Source organism: Eurosta solidaginis, chromosome 4 (assembly GCF_040869045.1).
Source record: "Eurosta solidaginis isolate ZX-2024a chromosome 4, ASM4086904v1, whole genome shotgun sequence".
NCBI lineage: Eukaryota > Metazoa > Arthropoda > Insecta > Diptera > Tephritidae > Eurosta > Eurosta solidaginis.
Genome location: NC_090322.1, coordinates 147,055,793 through 147,078,803, shown reverse-complemented (window position 1 = coordinate 147,078,803; position 23,011 = coordinate 147,055,793). Strand labels below are relative to the sequence as shown.

Here is a 23,011-nt window from a genome sequence, read left to right as displayed (position 1 = left end):
TGTTAACACAACAACAACCCCTAAATACAACATTGTACACTCTTTCGTACATAGCATAGTTTGTTGACAGTCCGAAATTTATGAAACGGACTGTGTTAGCATTTATAATAATATAATACAATAATAATTAATTTGATAAAATTCCTATTTGCATATTTATAGACAATAAATTAATAGCAATTTGTGCGTGTGTGAGATGTAAGTAAACAAAACAAGAATAAAATAATAAAAGTAATTGTATTAAATTAGTATGTACTCGTTTGTATATATAAGCATCTAACATAGTTGCTGGAAAGCGCATAATTCACAGATATCCACTTACATAACGCTAATAAATTTTTTTTATTTTTAACTTTGAATTAATTAATTATTTGGAATTTTCTACTCTTTTTTAATAATCTGCTAAAGATTTGATTTTGCTTGCACAATCACCTAATATCAATTAAAAATCGAGTCAATATGTCAATCATGCAATCGTTTGATATATCTCCACTTCAGCCACAACAACATGCATGTATTATGTTGTTGATAATTCGCCACTCTCACGACGTAAATTCAATTCATTAAAATCAATCTCAGTCGATTCGATGGATTGTATTGAGGCGCTTCTCAATTTGATGATTGGATATTTTCCACGACTTCTTATGGCGGTTAGCTGTAAAAGTATTTGAAATTTGTTTGTTAAATTATTAATTTAAATTTTAGTAAGCACTTTTAGTTTAACTTATAGCAAGTACATAAGATTATACATTGATATACATTTTTAAAGGGGCATGCATGTAAAGATAATAAATAAGCTTATTTTTTATCTAACTAATCCTGCAGTCAGACAATTTTAGCTGAAGCTTAAAGCTAAAAGCATGCAACGTTGGGCTACAAGCTTGCACCATGGCTATGGTCGAAGCGAATTTGTGTATAAAAATTGATGACAAAGCAAACTGAGATCCATTTCGCGTTCAGAGTCAAATTAGAATAAAGTTGGTTCTATTGACATTTTAATCAAATGCTGCATGCTTTTATCCCCATTTGAGTTCCTTTAGACACTTTGGCGTTGAAGCTTTGGCAATAACTTAATTGGAAGTACGGCCGCTGAACCTGGGTATGAAACAAATATTCAATTTAGAGGTGATTATTGTTTGGGCCCTAGTCAGCAAGGGTAGCACATTTTAGCAGCTCTCCGTACTATTAGGGAAATTATTTGAAAAATGCTGCTTTTGTAATCGAGGGAAATGAACGGTGTGTGCGAACGCTACCAGGACTGCTAGAGGAGTCAAGCGAAGGTATTTTACGAATGAAAAAAAGCATAAACTCTTTAAGGCCTTAACCTACTGCCAACTATTACACACAGAATGTATGTCCTGCTTGCAAGGTGTCCCCACATGACATCAAACAGCTTTTCAAATGCAATGTGGAACCAACGCCTCAAACACCTTTTGGATATGTTGATCATCCGTTTTGCGATAGACCTGCATGGTAAAGTCCAGGCGAGTTGTAATGCAGTTAGAGTATATAGCGATACCAGATTTATACATACTGATATTTTGGTATTTTGATAAAAGTGCGCCAGAAAGGCGGGGCCTATGCTCTAGACCCACGTTTTACAAACTTATTTGCGCATAGCTAGAATGATAGTGTTGATAGTTCAACAATACTTAGTGACTTAACTCAAGTAAAAACGGCGATAGGCATTTGTGGCTGAATAAATAAAATTTGTTTCTACAGTTTTATCTCTTATTTAGGGTGTGGAACCCCATCAACCGGCATATGGCTTTCTTCGGGATTTAATATTAATAATAGCGACAGGCTTAACATGAAGGGGATCTTCTCAGCTTATACAACGGACTCCTGATCAAAAAAAAAAAGTTCTCTGAATGAATGTACGTCAAACTTCTATGCCAGAGCAAATGCAATTTCGCTAAGAAGTTATACATGACGAAAATACATCCAAGCCGCTGCCGAGGGACCTCTACTTTAAGAGTAATTCGTTGCTATTAAATGATTTATGTTCGCAGGGACCTTCGATTTGGTAGACCATCACAGTAACCCCGCCTACCACTGTCACCAACGAACGCCAGCCAAGCCTAAAACTTACAGTCTGGCCAGCAACCCATTGAAAAGTTGGTATAACATTCACGGATGAAGCCAAACATGCGTGTAACATTACTTTGTAACGCCTCCATTCTTTCTGACAAAGCAGAACGCAAAACAATTATCCTATAGAGGGATTACAAATGTACTCTTAAAGAGTACTTTCCCAAAACATATGTGGTACTTGTGTTAGAGAAGCCAAGGAGCTTCAATTCCGATTTCCAAAAGTCGTAACTTCCGAAAGTTCGGAATTGAGGTTATAAGGGAAATCGATCATTTGTGTTAATCGGTATTACAGTGCGTTGCCGATCAAAAAAAGACAAGCCTATAGTAAATCTATAACAACACGTTAAAAAATCGATAGCACGGCGATAGCACTTCGATAGGAAATCGATAACTCACAGATAACAACTTGAAAACACGCCCAGAACGTGCTCATAACAACCCGATAGCTCGTCTATAACGGTTGTTTTTAATCACTAACACTTTGATAAGAAATCGATAACATGTCGGAAACTGGTCGCTAGCTTGTCGATAGCTTGCCGATGACGAACCGACGTTGTTTTCAATAACGAACCGATACATTCGCGATAAAAAGCCTATAACTCATATGTTAACGATAACAAGCTCAAGAAAATCTGCACAAATAGTCCAGAAACTATACCGAAATGGACCCAAAATCATATCGATAAGGTTCCGAGAAACTCCCAAAGTAGTTCAGGAATAGTTTCGATAATTACCCAAAAGATGACCTAAGATGAGCTCGCAGATATCTGAACTGATCCCGAAGTACCTACATCAGTACGAAAAGATATCGAATTTGTAGCCTGATTGCCCTGTTGTTATTGTAGCGAAGGTTTTGGGGAGTGTTATCGAATTTTCATGGTCGTTTGCTGGATACAGATCCGGTACGTTCCGGTAACAAACACCATTAAGGTATTAGCCCGACCATCTCAGGAACTTTTTAGTATGACCACATGAAACCCTCTAGGCCATACTCCCCTCCCCCACCCTAGACCCGTTAGAGCCTCGGCTTCTAAAGAAACAGGATTCGCCACGATTACGTGAGGTTGCCAATTGAGTTGGAGAAGCTATAAATTGCGCTGGCAATCCCTTGAAGGTTGCGTTACACATCCACTTGAATCGATTCGGTATTTTAGTCGCCTCTAACAACAGGCATACCTGTTGCGGGTATATTCTAAGCCCCTTAATCCACTGGGGGATTGCCTTCTTCGTCTTTGCTTTGGATTACAATTTAGAACTATGCTGCTAAGCCGGTTTATTTCGGTACCCATGAATACGTCGTCTTTGCCTAAGGTGGCAAGAACTTCTTTAATCTACAAACAAAAAAGGGCATAGAGTACAATATTCAAAAACAATTGCGACATAATTCATTGAAAATACCAAAAAAATATTTACTAAATTTTCAAAACTTTTAAATATCATGCAACATACATATAAATTGGCATAACAAGTCAACAAACGTCATGCTGAAGAAATAGATCATGCAAATGCTTTTAAACGAATTTTTTTATTTCAAATCATGATTATTTTGTAGATTTTGTAGAATGCATTTAATGATTTATAATTTTGTATAATGAGTATTAAATTTGAATATTAAGTTGATTTGTTGGTTAGTAATGACCTGATTTTAATATTTTTTTTCGTATTCATTTATTTAGCTTATCCACTTCCATGGTTCAGTATCGGGGCTTGTTATTGGCGTGGGATACTAAAAAATATATATATAGCATATGTTGTATATTGTGAGTAACTAAGTTTCAAATTAGCATTTAAAAATAAGCTCATATCTTAAAACAGCAGTTGGTTTATTATTTAAATTTCAAAAAAAAAAAAAAAAAAAATACATATATACAAAAATAAAAAACCAAAAAGGAAAACTTGCAATTAGCAATATACATAATATTAATTAATTGAGTATATATATTACTTTAAATAATAACTTTGCAAATTTCAATTCAGAAAGTTGTAGTTATTGTTTCAGAGTTAACTTTATAAACTGGTAAATTTTCAAACAGTTTTTTTTTTTTAATATTCTCTATATGATGAATTTCATATCAAAACCTATAAAAAGGCACATTTTGAACCCGACCACCTCAGATTTTGATGAAATGCATAGAGGTACACTTTACCTATAGAAGCACAACCTCATTTTTGGAAATTCAATTTTTGAAAAATTGTGGGCGTGGCAAGGTGTCAAAGTTGTGAAAAATGCGTAAAAAATAGGTGGGACATTAAAACGAGGCGCTTGGAATTATAGCATGGCAAATAAAAACCTAATTCAAACGGCGAAAGACCTTAATCACTGGGCTTCACAAACTCATTAGACCTCCTTTGAAATCGCTTATGCAGACGCTGACGACTACAACAAAACACAAGAAGAGCTACTTGCAAGGTACAAAACTGCTAAAACTATTACAGGAACTCAAAGCTACCACTCGTTCATACCTTTAGATGAATCTTCACTCAAAGTTAGCAAACATTCCAAAAGCCAACAGTATGAGGTGCGCAAAATTGAAATTTTTTTTTTTTTTTGTAATTATCAAGGGTAGGACCATATTTTGGGGGTGTCTGAAAAATTAGATAATACGTACGATTCTTTTTATAATCTATTCGAATTACAAAAAATGCTTGATCTTTGAAGTTTTTTTTTAGCGTAACAAATTTTTTTTTTCGAAATCCGATTTGAATATTGTTTCTGGTTAATAAAAAAAGGAGACATACGATTTAAGAATACACGAACTTTATTGAAGCAATGTACGAAAACGACTGTCAGCAAATTACAATGATAAAGAAGAAAAAATGAAAAGCTTAAAGCACAATAGGCCAACCAATGCTGCTTGTGCGTTACCATACTATACCTAACATTTGTGACCAGTCAATTCCGATTGAACATCCTGCCCCCGTTGAAAGGATCCTTTCAATATCCTGATGGTAATGGGGCTCGTTTATGAACTGGTCGGCGAAGAATTCCCTTTGCTGTTTTAATTTCCACCACTCGGACCTTTTTGTCTGGACCTGGGATAACGTTCGTAATTCGGCCTAATGGCCACTGGTTAGATGGTATATTATCTTCATATAAAAGTACAAGCTGATCAAGTTCTACGTTAGCTTGGTCAGTTAGCCATTTGAATCGCTGCTGCAGCTCATGGAGGTAGTCACGCCGCCATTGTTGCCAAAACAGATTTTTTATATGGGTGATGCGTTGCCATCGTGATAAATATGATAGCTTGTTGGTGTCACAATTGGGTTCGGGTACGCTCCTAATCGCTTCACCAATGAGAAAGTGAGATGGCGTCAAGACGCTTCCATCATTAGGATCGTTTGACATTGTTACCAATGGACGAGAGTTAAGAATGCCTTCTGCTTCAACTATGACTGTCAAGAGTTCCTCATACGTGAGACCACCTTGGGATAAGTATTTGGTAAAAAGGTGCTTTGCTGATTTAACAGCAGCTTCCCAGAGCCCACCGAAATGCGGCGATCGCGGTGGGATAAAATGGAATTCGAAACCTGTGATGGACGAAAAGTCGGAAATTTCCTTTCGACTTTGATCGCACAAGTAGCGATGGTAAAAATCTTGCAATTTGTTGTGAGCCCCCACGAAATTTGTTGCGTTGTCACAGTAAATTCGATGTGGAACGCCTCGCCGGTTTATAAATCGTTTGAGACAGTATATAAACGCATCGGCACTTAAATCGGAAACTAATTCCATATGTATTGCTTTCGTCGAAAAGCACACAAAGATCGCCACATAGGTTTTGTAGGGAACTTTACTCCTGATACGGTAACTGGTAAGGAAAGGTCCACAAAAATCCACTCCGCAAATATAAAATGGCCGCTCTGTATGAAATCGGTCCGCTGGTAAGAGTCCCATGATTTTTTGTTGCAAGCGTGAAGATTTGTGCGATGTAAGTGCTCTATATAGAGGATTATGAAACGATGGTCGTGAGGCAGTATTAGCGGGCATCTTGCTTCTATTGGAATAGGTGCTTGCAACAACCGTCCGCCTACTCTAACGACGGTGTGCATCTTCTTAAATATTTGCAGTTGGCACAAGAGTGGCGACAGTTTCTGAAACGATGGAGGTATATTTTTATTGTTCTCTAATGCATTAATTTCTGAAGAGTAGAAATCGCGTTGTAAGGTTACGGCAACAAAATTGAATGCATTATTGAGTTCCGCAGCAGAAATGGGTTCTACATCTTGTATTTGCATCTTTCTTTGCGGTGGAACTGTGTTATATACGCGATGAATAAATGCTATTATGCGAAGGATGCGGATGTATGAGGAATTTCGATTGACGATATCATTTACAATGTGTGTTATGTGATTTGTTTTATAGCATTGAGTTCGTTTGGGCTTACGCTGCTCTTCCACTGGTGCGTCGGTGACGACTACCAGCTCCGGCCAATGTTTTGACTCCTTACTAAGGAATAATGGGCCAGAAAACCATATTGTGCTACATAGATCAGCAGCACTGCAGCCGCGTGAAATTAAATCGGCCGGATTATCCTTCGATGGAACATGTCGCCATATGATGCCCTGCGAATGTTCCTGGATTTCCGAGACCCGGTTGGCGACAAATGAAGTAAGAGTCGAGGAATGAGTTTTTAACCACTGAAGGACTGTGGTTGAATCCATCCAAAAATATACTGTGTTAATATTCTGCTTGAGGTTCACTTCAAACTTTTTCCATGTTCGTATTAAAAGCAATGCAGCGCACAGCTCCAACCTTGGTACAGACTGTGCCTTTACTGGAGCTACTTTAGACTTGGCAATAAGCAAATTAATTTTATACGTACCATTGTGCCAAATTCTGGTATAAATGCAGCATCCATAAGCTCGCTCAGAGGCATCTGAAAACCCGTGCAGTTCGCCTCTCTGTGACGGTGAAGTAAATGCGTAGCGAGGAACGGAAATTGTGTTTATATTAGGTAGATCATCTTCTATGCTAGCCCATAAATCGGAAAGTGGCTTGGGCACTTCCTCATCCCATGAGGCACCGTGTAACCAAAGTGCTTGGAGAAGCATCTTGCATCGAATTACAATTGGACTCAAAAGCCCTAGTAAGTCATATATCTTTGCTGTCTTTGAAAGAATCAAACGCTTTGTAGTATTCCTGTGGGGTTCGTCATTAAATTGGAAACAAAATTGATCTGACCTTGGTTTCCATAACATTCCCAGTGTACTAGTAACGCCGCTGGCCAGCTGAATGGCTACCTCATCTGAGTTCGTGAAAAGTTCAATGCAGTTGCTGTTCCATTTAGCGAGTTCGAGTTTGGCCATCGCTAATAACTGGGTTAATTCGAATTTGCGTTGCTTTAACTCCTCTAGAGTATCGGCGCCTGTAAGGACATCGTCTACATATAGATCGGATTTCAAAACGTGTGCGCCAAGAGGATAAAGATTGCCATACGTTTCCGCAATAAAAAATAAACTGCGGATTGCTAGGAACGGTGCTGAAGCCGTTCCATATGTTATAGTATTTAATTCATAGAACTGTAAAGGAAGATGTGGTTCATCCCTCCATACAATTAGTTGAAATTGTCTGTCCTTCGGTGACATCCCGAACTGGCGATACATTTTACAAATGTCAGCAGTTAATGCATGTTTGTAAAGGCGAAATTTAAGCAAAGTTGTTATGAGATCGGGCTGGATCGTTGGGCCTACCATAAGTAAATCATTGAGGGATACGTTAGATGAGGTTTTTTGAGATGCGTCAAATACGACACGCAATTTGGTTGTTACATTTGTTGGGCGAAGCACAGCATGATGCGGTATAAAATAATGATTTGGACTGATGTCGACCTCACTGATCGGAGACATGTGCCCAAGTGCGGCATACTCCTTCATAAACTCGGTGTACGATTTTCCTAACTCTGAGTCTCTTTTGAAACGGCGTTCTAGAGATATAAACCGCCTGTAAGCATTCTGAAACGAATTGCCAAGTGCTTTAGGTGAGCCAATAAATGGTAAGGAAACCTGAACCCGATTATCTGCTGTGTACGTAACATTTTTGACGTAATGGGCTTCGCACGCCACATGCTCTTCAGAGAGTTGTTGCTCTTGTTTATACTCTTCGATTTCCCAAAAACGTTGTAGTTGGGCGGATAAGTCAGGTGAAGATAGTGATTTCGTAAAGTAGCATGCATTCGACCGCAAGGTACTGTGATTCTCGTATTTCCCACCTACTATCCACCCTAGAAGAGTATTAACTATAAGGCATTGATTCCCATCGAGAGACAATTTTCCTTCATCGAGAAGTTCGAAGAAAATGTCTGTTCCGATAAGCAGATCTATTTTATGTGGCTTAAAAAAATAGGGATCCGCCAAATTGACGTTTGGAGGAAATTCTAAACTTTTTGTATCTATATATTGGCTAGGCTGTCTTGATGAGATCGTATTGACAACCGCAAACTCTGCAGTACAATTAAAATTTGAAAACCGTGACTGAATCGTGGTTTCTACCTTAGTGGATACTCTTTCGCTAGCGCCTGCGATCCCTGCTACTTCCTGATTGAAACGAATTTGATGTAGACGTAAACGCTTTGCAGTTTCAAGCGTTATAAAATTCAGCTCAGAGCAAGAATCCAATAAGGCACGAACTGGTTGGAAGATGCCGCAAGCATCCTTAATCAAAACGATTGCTGTTGGAATGATAGAGCAACCAGTAGCCCGTGCCAATAATGTAGTAGGTGTTTGCGATGTAAAATTTTGGTTGGTTGGTTGGTTTGATCCGGACTTCCATGCTGGAGCTGAACCAGAGTGCGAAAACGAAAAGGTCGATGAAGATGAAAGAGGTGTCTCTCCAGATGAAGGCACTCTATGTAGCAATGTATGGTGCAAAGTGTTACACACCCGGCATCGCGTTTGTGATGGACACTTAGCGACCACATGACCTGTACCCAAACAATTAATACATAGGGATGATAGCTTAGCTAAGTCAAATCTCTGGGCCACACTCATGTTGCGAAATTTCATACATCGATGAATGAGATGGTCGCCTGCTTGGCAACAGACACATTTTGATTTGGAGGTGACGAACGCTTTTGATTTGCTTACCTTTGAATTGGGAATGTGATTAGCCACGTCAGGGGAGCGCTTATTCCAACTCTCGAGAAGTTGACAACGATGGCTTAGATTAGTGTAACACTTTTCAAACGATGGGAGTTCTTTAAATTCTTGGCGTTCATCATAAGCCTTTTTTGAGTCAGCATCTAACCTGGTTAAAATAATATCAATTAGCAACGCTTCCATTATGTCCTTCTCGGAGCCAATCGATAATAAAGCCCCTTTAATAGAAGCAACGTTGTCGATAAGTGATCGCAAAGCGATGTGATCGCCTTTATTCATTGATGGCAACGTGTGCAGAATCTTTATATGTTCATAAAAATTAGGGTTTTATTGTCAAAGCGCTCTTTTAATCTTTGCAGCGCTCGCTGATAGTTTGCTTCGGTAACGTCAAATGGTTCAATAACTGCTCGCGCAGCCCCCGACAAGCAATCAAGAAGATAATTAAATTTGTCAATTTGTGATAAGGACGAGTCCTCGTTTACCAACGACTCAAACGTATGTATAAATCGAGAATATTCTGTGTACTTGCCGTCGAATTTCGGCAACTTTAATTTCGGCAAGCGATGTGAAGAAAGCGAAGGGGTCGTTGTATTAAAATAGCTTAATTCAGCGCTGCTTGATCGACGTGCTTTGTTCAAGAATCCTAATAATTTTGACTTGGTCGTGATGAAGAGTTCCTCTAAATCACTGCGGCCATTGTCTGTAAAGCAAAGTTTTTCAATTTGGGTTTGTATATGACATACTTGCTTGAAATATGATTCCAATATTTGCAATTGGCACTCTAGAATCGTGGCGTCAGCTGTAGCACCTTCCCTTTCAATTTTAGTTTTAAGGTTTGTGATATTCCGCTTCATTGAACTGCGTTGTTGACGCAGCGGTGGCAATTCCACCGATGTATCATTGGTATCATCATCCGTCGGCATGCTGCCGGCTTTTAGATCTCAAAAATTGTGTGTTGATTGTTGTTTCCTCAAATTTATTTAATTTGCAAACTGCTTGTTCCCGTATGAAAGTAAAAAACAAAACGTGCACACGGACTGAAGCCAAAGTAAAGCACCAAAAAATAAAACGGAGATATGGTGTGATATTTTTCGCTGAAAACAGTACTTTTCCCTTTATATGCAATCTGCTTATTACCGTATTAAGCAAAAACAAACGGTGCGAATGCGATTGAGGGCAATGTAAAGAACCGCAATATAAAACAATATGCTTGCGATTATGTGCGTAGGCTGTGTTCAGGCAAATTCAGCAATAATTACGATATATATGTACATATACTCAGAAAACCAAACAGTGCAATATAAAGAACCGCAATATAAAACTATATGCTTGTGATTATGTGCGTAGGCTGTGTGTATTATACCAATGCAGCACTAATTACGATATGTATACGAGAACATGTACTGCTCTGTATATTAAAATTTGAGGCTCCAAATTGTTCTCTTTTCCATGTACTCCACTTTGTTTGTGTTCTTGACGGCAGCGAGCACCTTTATATGTATAGTTGTATTTTGTTTTTTATAACGAAATGCTTGCTTCACCGTCCTGTCACGGTCGCCAATGTTTCTGGTTAATAAAAAAAGGAGACATACGATTTAAGAATACACGAACTTTATTGAAGCAATGTACGAAAACGACTGTCAGCAAATTACAATGATAAAGAAGAAAAAATGAAAAGCTTAAAGCACAATAGGCCAACCAATGCTGCTTGTGCGTTACCATACTATACCTAACATTTGTGACCAGTCAATTCCGATTGAACAAATATCCTTCCAATGGTACCAAAATCTTTGAAATCGGTTAAGGCATTCCATAGTTATCACAGCTCAAAAGTACATATTACCGTCATTTTTCACGTGGTTGTGCTTGTATAGGTAAAGGGTACCTATATGCAAAATTTCATCAAAATCTGAGGGGGTCGGGTTCAATGCATATCGGGTTTGATATGAAATTCGTCATATACACTGAAAGAAATGGTGTTAGTAAAATCAACGAATCGGTTCTGTTGTTCTTGACTTAATGGAGATTCGGTGAAATTGATCGAATTATGGTTAATTCGACCGAGTTCTTTGTCAAGCGAACAAATTAGTTTAGTAATTTCAACAGAAGAGAAATTGTCGCTCTTAAGTTAACAAAATTTTGTAAAATTGACAGATTCCTAATCAATCTAACTGTTTTTTGTTAACATAACTGATCTCACTGGTCATTTCAACAGCGATCAACAGTCAATACATGAGGAAATTTCAAAGAGAATTTTACGCTCAATGCGCTCTCTACTTTATACTTATGTATGCTGTGTACTATATGTATGCACAAATTTACGTATGTATATGGCGGCCGCCGTGGTGTGATGGTAGCGAGCTCCGCCTACCACACCGAAGACCCTGGGTTCACACTCCGGGCAAAGCAACATAAAAATTTTAGAAAAGGTTTTTAAATTAGAAGAAAATTTTCTAAGCGGGGTCGCCCCTCGGCACTGTTCGGCAAGCACTCCGAGTGTATTTCTGCCATGAAAAGATCTCAGTGAAAACTCATCTGCCTTTGCAATGCCGCAGCATTGGTACTTTCGTACAAAGCTGTCACAACAATTTTTTTTTGTTCATTTGACTACTAAAACGGTCAATTACGAATCAACGATTTGTGCGCAGTTGATTCAACATCTTGTTGCGATGGATAAAAATTGACAGAAATTTCGGTTGAATTGACCCGTATTTCGGTTGATTTTACCAGTATTTTTCTTTCAGTGTATTCATTAAGTAATTATTCTTAATCGAAAAGCAGCCGCCTACTTATTTCAAATTCAGGAACTTTAAGAGTGATGTATATTGTCATCCCTTGTCAAATTTGGTCTGGAGACAAACCGGCTTCGGCGTTGCGCCATCATCAGTGTAATTTTTCGTTCGAATCTGTTGTTGCTGTTTGTCTTATACATATTTATATTTCTTAGGTACATAACCACGTATGGTCAAAGTGTTTGTGTATGTGTATAAGTGTGTGTTATGTGTTCAATCAGAAACGGGGGTGGTTTTCACTGATCAACTATTGTGATTAGCTGAGGCAGGTAGAAGTCAGTCATTTCGGGTAGGTTAGGTTGAACTGGCCGGTACATAAGGATCTCACCTAGACTGAATGGGTCCGTAGTTTTACCAGAAGTTTATTTTAATGACAAACTGAAAAACCCTATCAAAAACCTGGACCTATGTTATAAAATAACTCCGTCCTCTTGGCAAAAACTAGAAGCTTTCTATGACCTAAGCGACTTGCTGCTTCTAGAATCTGACAGCTGTTTCACTCCCAAGAGCGATTCTTAACCTGGCGAGCGCAAGGCACGAGCACATAATTTTATTTAAATTAAATTTAATTTAAAGGCATGTGACGCCAGAAGGGAGTGTTCAGTCAAAATACCCGCCATGAGTTTACAGTCCTCTCTTTTTAATGATAGGAGTAACTTTGTTAGTCTAAGCTTGTAAGACGTACACATAATCTTCCACACTTTACAGCCCCGCGCTTGAACCAACGCCTTTCCCACTTGGTCGGTCATGTGCACCTCTCGCCTTCTCTTAATCTCGCTTAATCTAATTGGCACGTCTACGGAGCAAGCTTCAAGGGGTGCGCCCTTTTTAGCTAGTTCATCTGCTTTTTCTTTCCCATCTATTCCCATATGCCCTGGGACCGAATATAGATGCATGCTTTTCCCTGTCCCGATTCTTTCCAGGGATTGCTTATACTCTAACACACTTTTAGATACTGTGCTGTGCGAGATTATTACCTTAAATGCTGCTTGGCGGTCAAAATGAAAGTTAACACGGCTGCTTTAAGCTATTCTCTTCCAACTACTTTGGAACCATCTGTGTAAACATGTATCGCCTCGTTCGCCATTTGAGCACCCTTGCGCCAACTATCCACCTCTACTGTGGCTTTAAGATCTCCCTCGAAGCGAAGATAGGGAATCAGGCAGTCTGTTCGTCCTGTAATTGATGACGCACGTTTGTTGGCTGTAACGAGATAGTGGTCCGAGTCGATGTTAGGAATTCGAATCGCGCCTACATCTAAAACATTGTAAACATGCCCGTCTATCACAGCATGGCCTACATTGGCGCTAAAGTCGCCAAGGATTACTTTTTTATCATAACAGGGGCAGCGTATTTTTGGCAGGTGTAAATGGGTTTAATTTTTTGTAGGATACGATCTAATGGTCATAATATATTCATATCGACGGTTGAGTGGAGAATTACATTATGGCCGACTGCTAGAATTACATTAAAGAATGCCCCATCTTAATTCCTCAAGCCAATTTTACAGGTTGCACTTCTAGTACGTGAGATTAATATACACAGCCTTGTTGCATTGTTGCAAAAAAAATAATAAAATACAAGTTTCATGTTTGCTTAAAATGCTCATGGACTGTCTCATGATGCAATAAAACCAGACAGCTGAAGTCAGTAGAATAACAACAAAATTTGACGGCCCTCATAATACGGTCATGAATTTTTAAGTAGTAGGGAGGGAAAATTTTTGGTGTCCATAGTGTTACCACAATTTGTTTGACGACCAAACTCAAGAACCCCAATCAGGTGTCAGGACATATGTTATACAATAACTCCTTCCTCTTGGCAAATACTAGCAGTTTTCTAGGACCCAGCTTAATTGCTGCCTCGAGATCTGGCAACTCTGCCGCCCCTAATAGCTGGAGCCTTGACCTGGCTAGCAGAGGACACGAACACAACACGTGCTTAACCGTGTCTTCGTGCAGCTCCCACTTCCTACACTTGCTGTTACTGACGAGGCCTAACTTATAAGCATGTGACGCCAGAAGGCGGTTTCCAGTCAGTATGGCCATCGTGAGCTTTAGGCCTTCTCTCTTCAGAGATATGAGCCACTTTGTGAGTCCAATATCGTAGGCTTTGCACAAGCCCCGCGCTTTTATCCACGCCTTTCCTGTTTGATTGATCATATGCAACTCCTGTCTCCTTTTGATTTATCCCAAACGGATTGGGACGTCTATCGTCGACTCAGCGAGTGTTGTCCCTCCTTTGCCAACTCATCGGCCTTTTCGTTATCTTCCCCCTTCCCTTCCTATCCCTTTATGACCGGGAACCCAGTAAATATGTATGGTACAGCCTGAGCGAATTTTTCCAATGCGTCTTTGCATTCCAGAACACTTCTTGATGAAGTACTGTGTGAGATTATTGCCCTAATCGCAGCCTGACTATCAATATATAAATCGACGCGACCGCAGCTTAAGCACGCTCCCTCCAGAATTTCTGCTGCTTTCTTCACTGCTATAATTTCCACCTGAAAAACGCTGCAGTAATTTGGCAGTCGGTAGGATCTACTTATTTCTGGGTCGACACAGTACACAGCAGACCCAACTCCTTCCATTAATATGGAACCATCCGGATAAGGTTAATAGTAAGCGTTAAACTTGGATGAGAGCAATAGCAGGAAGAGTACGAGGAAAAGCGGGAAATTTTACGGTAGAATTAAAGCGATAGAAAAATTGAATGAGCCGGTTAAGGTAAAGATATGGTCTTCACTGAACGGCAAGTTCAAGCAAATTTAATGGTAAACTAGAAAATGCAAAAAGGTGAGAAAATAAGAGAGGAAAAGGGTTAGACGGAGGAGAGGCAGGTGGATAGATAGAGAAAGTCAGAACAATGTCTGCCGGGTGTTATCATACGGCTGGGAGTATTTCCAGGGTTAGCCAGATCTGTTTAAAATAAAGTTCTAATAAGCCAAATACCGTCAATCCCGTATTACAAGCCTCTCAGATATTAATTTGCACCTTCATGGTACAGTTCCAGATCTTTGTTCATCTTGTTGACGTCAGCAGTATGTTTCCATGTTTCTTAGTTGTGGACAATGTAATACTCTAAAGATCCAGCTATTCAATTCCGTTGATTAAAACTTTTATTGTCAAATGTGACTCAATTTTGTAATATTGTCTTCACCTGTCTGGTTTATTACATCCTGGAGTTCTACATGAAAGGGCATAAAAAGCCAGGCAGTAAATGTGCAAACGGCTCTGAATATGTGATTGTATAGGAGACATTTAAAAATTTCTATAATAAAAGCTTTTAAAGAAAAATATCTTTTTCCAAACTAAATTAAAGAAAAAGCATTTGGTACTATTTTATTTTGTTGCGAAATTTGATAAAACCGTGATTAAATTTTTTTTAGTATGCATGAGCAATGCGTAGGTTTAGTTAATGAGCTGTTTGCTTTTTTTTTCAATTTGCATCTTATTAAATTATTTACAACAGACTTGTTAAACTAAAATAAAAATATCATTTAAATATGAAAAACGAAATTAAAAAAATGTTAGTTTGTATTAATGTGTTACCTCGGCTTTAAGATCAGCCAAACGATCCTGTAGATCACGCACCTTATCAGATTCATCCAAATTAGAACGCAGTTCGCCTTCAGCCAGTATTTCAGAATTCTGCAAGAAAGAAACAAATTCAAAATATTATAGAATAACAATGCTTTTAGTTTCAAAAATATTATAATTTAATTCCTAAAAAGCTATTCCGTTACATAGAAGATCGGGTTTCCCGAAATATATTCATTTTTGTGGAAGAGCCCACCCAATACTCGAATATACAACCAATAACAATTCTCAATGTATGTATTTTCTGATGTTTTTTATATATCTTCAGGTGTTACCCCTTTTTCCATACCTAAATTTCAAATGGAATATTTTCAGGCGATTCAGCAGGTCTCGTTATATAATAAATGGAATGAATGGTATAATGACAATGTAATGAGTATTACAACTCTTTGTCAGTCCCCTATAACTGTATCAAATTCCGGCAATGCCAAACCCATTGATATGCAATACGAAATGGTTGTCTGGTATTGAAAACTTTTTCCTATTTAACATGCATAGGTTAGGTTGAACTGGCCGGTCCGAGAGGTTCTCACATGGACTGACATGGGTTCGTAGTATTACCAGAAGCTTACACAACAACCAAACTAAAAACCCTTACCAGGAACCAGGACCTTTGTGATTTAAAATAACTACGTCGTCTTGGCAGATACTAGAAGCTTTCTAGGGTCAATAATACTTGTTGCTTTTATATCTGATAGCTTTGCAAGCGCAGGTCACAAGAACAAAACGTGCTCGATCCTTTCCTCCGCCAATCCGCATTTTCTACATCTCCTATCACTGACAACGCCTAATTTAAAAGCATGTGACCAATCAGATAACCCTACATGAGCCTACAGTCCCTTCTTTCCGATGATAGGAGCAACTTTGTTAGTCTAAAGTTGTAAAACCTGTGTACTGCTCTGCCTCCGATTAGCACCAGTTCGGAGGTAGACAGTAAAACTTTAGTGCGAAACTATAGCTTAACGTGATTATCTCTCGTTTTTTCTGCAGGGTGGCGTCAGTCTTCTGATTTGGTTCTCTCTTGTACTCTTGTGGAAAAAATAAGATTGGCATGGAGATTGTCACCAACCTTTAGGAATCTAACTAACATACAGGACAAAACTAGCTTTCCTGCCACTGCCCTCGAAGTATATGTTCAAACTTAGTTTAATGCCCAGATCAATACCACAAGATATTTCACCTCACCAGAGAGGTTAGTTGTAAAGTCCGCCTACCTCTACCTACTGAAGACGGAACGCATGTAGCCAACTCGCCAAAACTAAAGTCTTAAGAATTAAAGATTTAACAATTTCCTGAAATCCATTTTTTAAGCCTTTCTTTCCCCGAGGAAAAATAAACTTTAGCCACTCTGTCTTTTATACAAAAGTTCCTTTTGATCTATGAGTGACAACAATGTAGAAAGAGGAGCACTTTCAGCAATCCACCGCTGAAATTATACCAGCTTAAGTTTCGACTGGGTGACTAGAGGCGTAAAATAACCCAAATCATAAAAATTGTATATCCCCATTAAGGAGAGAAATAAAATGCTGTACAAACAATTTCTGTTGAATAGCCAGAAACCTGAGCAGAAGAGGAAAGCACTCTCCCTAGGGAGACGCACTCTAGCTCAACTTCGATCTGGATACTATAACAGGTTCAGCTCTTACCTAGCCAGAATAAACCCCGCCATACATAATGTATGTCCTGCTTGTAATGTGTCCCCACATGCCTCTTAACACCCCCCTCACTCTGGTCCATCCCTGTAGAAATTGCAGGTTTCGTTGGACTCCCATTAGAGGATATTGATGACAGCTATTGGATGGGGCGCCGCACTGCTACAACAGCAACACCCTCAAATCATAATTTTTACTATTAGAAACCTTTACATATCCAGTGTTTTTTTTTAACAAATTCTGATAGAAGACGCATCTGAAATCTGGGCAAAAATTTAAAAAAAAATGTTCTAAGTTCTAAGTTTGCCAACCGAATTCTGAGATCGTGCCTTCTTTGAACAGAGTTTCTTTCATATGTTGAGTTAAGGCGTTTTAAGGCGGAAACCCAGAATGCGTTATTTTCCACTTAGGCTTCAGTATACTCTTTCAAAATCAAGAGGAGAGAGTCACACTTTCTCAATCTGGTCGGTTTACATGTATAACGTGATTGATATAAAGCAGGCATCTGAATTCCATAGGACCATTGAGCACAAATTGCTATGCGAAAGGGCTGTCACTTTCAATTTTATTTTCGATGATATAAAAGCACAACAACTATCGCTATCTTACACAAATGATTCTCCCTTTGAATTTATGTCTTTTCGCTGCTGGTGTTGTTGTTGTTGTAGCGATAAAGACACTCCTCGAAGGCCTTGGGGAGTGTTATCGATGTTGATGGTCCTTTGCCGGATGCAGATCCGGTACGTTCCGGTACCAATCGGGAAACGATTTGTTATGACCACATGCAACCTTCTAGGCCATACCGCCTTCCCACCCCCTAGATCCATGAGGAGATCGGGGTCGCCAGAGCCTCGGCTGTTAATGAAACAGGATTCGCCACGGATAGGTGAGGTTGACAATTGGGTTTGGAGAAGCTATATATTGTGCTGTCAACGTGAAAGGGTTGCGCTACACAACCCTTTGAATCTAGTATTTTAGTCGCCTCTTACGACAGGCATACCTACCGCGGGTATATTCTGACCCCCTAACCCGCTGGGGGAAATATTTTCACTGTTCATTACCTTCGTTTCCAATCGCGATATTTCCTGTTTTAGTTCAGCAACAGTCTGACTTTGCTCAGTAAATTTAATTTTCACATTCATCAGTTCATCTTTCATGCGAGATTCCAAATCAGAATATCTAAAGAAAGATACATGCAATTAATAAAACTTATGGCTAAAAAAAACAACAATAACAATACACACGTACCTATGCTGCTGTTCACGCGCCTTATTAGACATTTCTTTTTCACGATTTACGGCCTGTTCAAGCTGTTCCCTCAGCTTTTTATGCTCTTCATCTTGACGACGCAATTGATTTGTCGAAACCTGCACTTGAGTTTCGAGTTCCATAACCTAACCGACACAAAATGTAAATGAATTAATTTAAAAGACAAAAAAAAAATGTATGCACTACCTTCAAACGCAACTCCTTCAACTCGGTTAATGTTTCCATTTCACGTATACGCGTTGTCATTAACTCTTCCTCCAGTCGTTGAGTATGCTCATTTGATTTGGAATTATCAAAGAAATTTGTTAGCAATTTCTTGGGTGTCGAGTCCACAGGCTGCTGACTGTGATCATTCTTATTCTCTTGCAATTGACGTTGCCATTGTGTGTTCAGTTCTTGTACACGCTGTTTGAGATCCTTCAGTGACAAACTTGCTTCAGCTTCACGCAATTTGCTAGCAATTAATTCATCCTGCAAATGTGCTACCGAATTGTCAGGCGTAGTTTCGCGTAATGTCTTTTTATCTTCTTCGAGTTCTTCAATTTTCGATTTGAGATTACGTATCTGATCTTCACTCTCGGCAAGACTTTGACGTACTTTAACCAATTCTTCCAATAGACATGAGACCATTTCATCACGCTGTTTGAGCGCTTCCTCTTTTATGCATAATTCATCAATTGATGATTGACGTGAATTATTCTAGAGAGATTTATTTAGTTAAGTTATTGATAGTTGGATTAAAAATTGGTGATTAACAAAGGTTAAAGATAAATCTATATGTACGAGGTGTGTTCAAAAAGTATCGCGAATTTTGTGTTTTTTCAAAAAAGATTTATTTATTAATGAATATCTATTTGTTCCCCTTTAAAGTAATCCCCATGAGATGTTATACACTTGTGCCAACGATTTTTCCAATCTTCTAAGCACTTCAAAACATCATTTTTTGTATCTTGTTCCGTTCCCTCTTCGATTCCGTCTTTATCTCGTCAATCGTAGCGTAGCATCTTCCTTTCATGGGCCTCATAAGTTTAGGGAACAAGAAAAAGTCACAGGGGGCAGTTCTGGGGAATAAGGTGGCTGCGGCATCATTGGTGTGTTGTTTTCGGCCAAAAATTCGCGTCGAGATTGAGCAATTTTGGTACGAATTTCGAGGCGACCCGTCTCATGCCCAAATCATTGACAAAAATCGAATGGCACGAGCCAATCGATATGTCTAGGTCCTCAGCAACTTCTCTAACGGTGATTCGACGATTGGCCAATACCAGTTTCTTCACTGCATCAATTTTTTCGTCTGTTGTTGAAGTGCTCGGGCGTCCGGCACGCTCTTCGTCGTTCACATCTTCTCGGCCTTCAGAGAACATTTTGTGCCACCGATAAACGTTGCTTCGGTCCAAGGTAGCTTCTCAGTATGTCACAGTGAACATTCGGAATGCATCCGCACACTTAATTTCGTTTTTCACACAAAATTGGATACAAGTTCTTTGAATATTTTTTTATTTTTTGTTTTTTTTTTTTTTGATAGGTAAAAATCGAAGCCGAGCCAAAACACGTGCAAGCAAAGCAGCTGTCAACAATTAAGTGAACATTCAAAATGGCCGAGCTTGTCGGCATAAGTGAGAGACATGAGTACCAACATAACGCCACAAAAAATGCAAAATTCGCGATACTTTTTGAACACACCTCGCACATATACCCAGCAAACCTATCGGAGCGGTTCGATAATATTTCATATAATATGATTCCGAATGTTTGCTGGATTGTAGCCATGCAGCACTTATACATATAAGCATATCAGAGCATACTACTAGTCAGTGAGTAGTTAGGATGTTGAATAGGACTAGTCACTCACTATAATGCTGGTCGTTTTTGCTTTAAGACCATTATATGTATGTACATGAATACTTTTGTTAATTTTTAAGCTCTCGTCAGTCAATTAACTACGCATGCAAGTGATGTAATGGAAAAAATGATTTTTAGTAACATTGCTGGTACTCCTTATTAAAATTGGTAATGGGTAAATTGTAGAATAATAACATAGCGGATAAAAGCGGCTGGCTTCCATACCAGCATGTCTACACGTAAACAGGTTCGCCTCCCCCGAAAATATAGCTAATTAAGAACCTGACATAACCCCTCATACATTTCTGACACATTTTTTAAACCAACTCTGAACTAAAAAACTAACTTGCCGTTCAGCAAGTGGGCCTAAGAAGTAAACCGTTATAAACTAATTGCGATCCAAATTCCCCCGGTGACAAAAAGAAGAAGAAGATCTTGAACCAACAAATTAAACGAGGTTATATTGATATAGCAGCCCTTGGTCGGAAGAATCAGTTAATTTAAGAGCGTTATGCAGTGTTCTAAGAGGAATCTTCAATATTTTGTTGATGTACACATCTTTCTGGGGGCAATGGTTGAAATTCCTAATATCTGACTAATCAGTTAAGTGGAGTGTATTTTATTTACTAGCGTGCATTTCCGCCCATGTTTATATAAAAATATGTAAAAAAAAACTAAATTAAGTTTTTATGGCAGCGGACCCGGCAGACTTTGTTCGCCCCAAACTTATGCTTTCAAGTATTTACAACTCCTCTCTTTCTCACCTTTTTGCATTCATTCGCACCTTCCCTCTTTCATTGTCATTCTCACTCCCACTCTAACTCCCAACTCCAATCCTTCCTCCACACACTCACTTACACTTACACTCCTAGCCCCACTCCTGCTCCAAAACCTCACATAAATCTTCCAATTTCTTAGATATCTTAAGTGATCCAGCAGATAGCAGTATAGCGTCATCTAATATAGGGCGAACGGGCTACGAAAGAAATTTGTGGCCACAATAGAGGGGGAGTGTTGGCGCAAAGCTGTGGAAATTGCAGATATACTATACACGTGTATACCGATGGTTCCAAATTAACGATAGAAGTCGGGTCTGGTGTGTACTGTGTCGATCTAAAAATAAGTAGATTCTACAGGCTGCCAGATCACTTCAGTGTCTTTCAGGCAGAAATTGCAGCCGTGAAGAAAGTAGCAGATATTCTGGAGGGAGCTTGCTTAAACTGAAATCACATCAATAAATATATTAATAGTCAGGCAGCGATTAAGGCAATAATTTCACACAGTACTTCATCAAGAAGTATGCTAGGATGCAAAGAAGCTTTGGAGAGACTTCGCTCAGACCGGAAGGGCTCGCGAACATAAAGGTATAGAAGGTAACGAAAAGACATATGAGTTGGTAAAGGAGATTGCCGCACTCGATGAATCGACGACAGACGTGCAAATCCATTGGGGTGAAATCAAATAAACAGAGGACAGGATCATTTGAAAGATCCGTCAAGCAGTAAATGCGTGGATAGAAGCGTAGGACCGCGCAAAGTTTCTAAGATCGTGTGCGTGTGCTACGACATTAGACTCACAAGGTCGCTCATATTCCTAAAGAGGGAGAACTTAATGCTGACGATGGGCATACGAACTGGACACTGTCTCCTGGCGCTACATGCTTATAAGTTAGGCTTTGTCAGTAACAGCAAATGCAGGAGAAGCGAGCTGCAAGAAGAAACGGTTGAGCACGTTCTGTGTTCGTGTCCTGCGCTCGCGAGGTCGACGATCCATCAGAGGGGCGCAGAGTTACCAGATCTCGTGGCAGAAATTAAACTTGTGCCAATAAAACTTCTAGTATTTGCCAAGAGTACGGAGGTATTCTATAACAAAAGGGCTGGTCACTAATTGGGGGTTTTCCGTTTGGTCGTCAAACAAATTCTGATAAAACTATGGACAAATTCAGTCTATGTGAGGTCTTTATTGACCGGTCAGTTCAACCTTAACTAAGTGACACAGCAAGAATGGGAAGTGCTAGGCCCCCTTTATATATCGAATCCCTCCTTGAATGATTTCATATGTTTGTATTAGATTTAGTAACGATCCGTCAGTCCGTCGAGACTTCTGCTGGCGAATGAATAGAACGCGAATAACTCAGAGACACGCAAAAGCTCCCAGTTGTTAAAACTATCGCTCTACCAGACTATGCAAGATACGGCAATTATTTTGATTTGCAGCGTCATAGAATGAACTTAATATTTAAGTGTCATTCAAAATCGCAAATGCTTTGTAAGGAATTAAACTTTGCATAGGATAAAAAGGTGTATATAATTTAGGGAGGATTGCACGAGGCACTGACAAGTTTTCCTTAGTTGTACTAATATATTTATAGGATGGAAAGCGTATAGCAGCAGTTTATTATGATACCCAAATATACTTAAACAGTGTACCAAAACTCCAATTTTATCCCAGTTCTTCAAAACATTCCCACTGAACCCAATTAGATCTATTGCGGCTGTTTGATACGCTAACTTGTAAATTTATCAAGTAACAAGTAAAGGTGTCTAAGTTCGGATGTAACCGAACATAATATACTCAGCGTGAGCTTCAATTGTACATTTCATTTCAGATAATTACCTTTCTACATAACACGTGGCACCGCCCGTTAAAAAAAAAATGTCTCCCCATTTCCTCT

General features: G+C 39.1%; 2 protein-coding genes across 16 annotated transcripts in view; both read right to left on the bottom strand.

The window, feature by feature from the left end:
* Positions 1–235: 235 nt before the first annotated feature.
* Evi5 (ecotropic viral integration site 5) overlaps positions 236–23,011 on the bottom strand; it is a 242,695-nt gene continuing 219,919 nt past the window's right edge. For 11 of the 15 annotated variants that reach the window (XM_067783298.1, XM_067783304.1, XM_067783303.1 and 8 more), the window contains 5 exons: positions 18,685–19,197; positions 18,478–18,623; positions 18,291–18,408; positions 15,530–15,628; positions 236–655 (listed from right to left, as the gene is read on the bottom strand). In XM_067783298.1, coding sequence (XP_067639399.1) covers positions 518–655; positions 15,530–15,628; positions 18,291–18,408; positions 18,478–18,623; positions 18,685–19,197 — 1,014 coding nt within the window. In that variant the 3' untranslated portion in view covers positions 236–517. Of the gene's footprint in view, positions 656–3,733; positions 3,821–12,955; positions 13,182–15,529; positions 15,629–18,290; positions 18,409–18,477; positions 18,624–18,684; positions 19,198–23,011 lie in introns of all 15 variants that reach the window. The other 4 variants (XM_067783310.1, XM_067783309.1, XR_010952963.1 and 1 more) reach the window with 3 other exon arrangements.
* LOC137247728 (uncharacterized) lies at positions 5,815–9,492 on the bottom strand. The gene is made up of 2 exons (XM_067778688.1): positions 6,915–9,492; positions 5,815–6,866 (listed from the first exon to the last, which is right to left on the bottom strand). Exons 1-2 carry the CDS (start codon positions 9,463–9,465, stop codon positions 5,815–5,817), a joined length of 3,603 nt encoding a protein of 1,200 aa, XP_067634789.1. The 5' UTR covers positions 9,466–9,492.

Coding starts and splice junctions, on each gene's coding strand:
- LOC137247728 (XM_067778688.1), bottom strand. CDS start 9,465: ATGAATAAAGGCGATCACATCGCTTTGCGATCACTTATCGACAACGTT. Junction 6,867..6,914: donor TACCAGAATTTGGCACAATG/GTACGTATAAAA, acceptor AAGTAGCTCCAG/TAAAGGCACAGTCTGTACCA.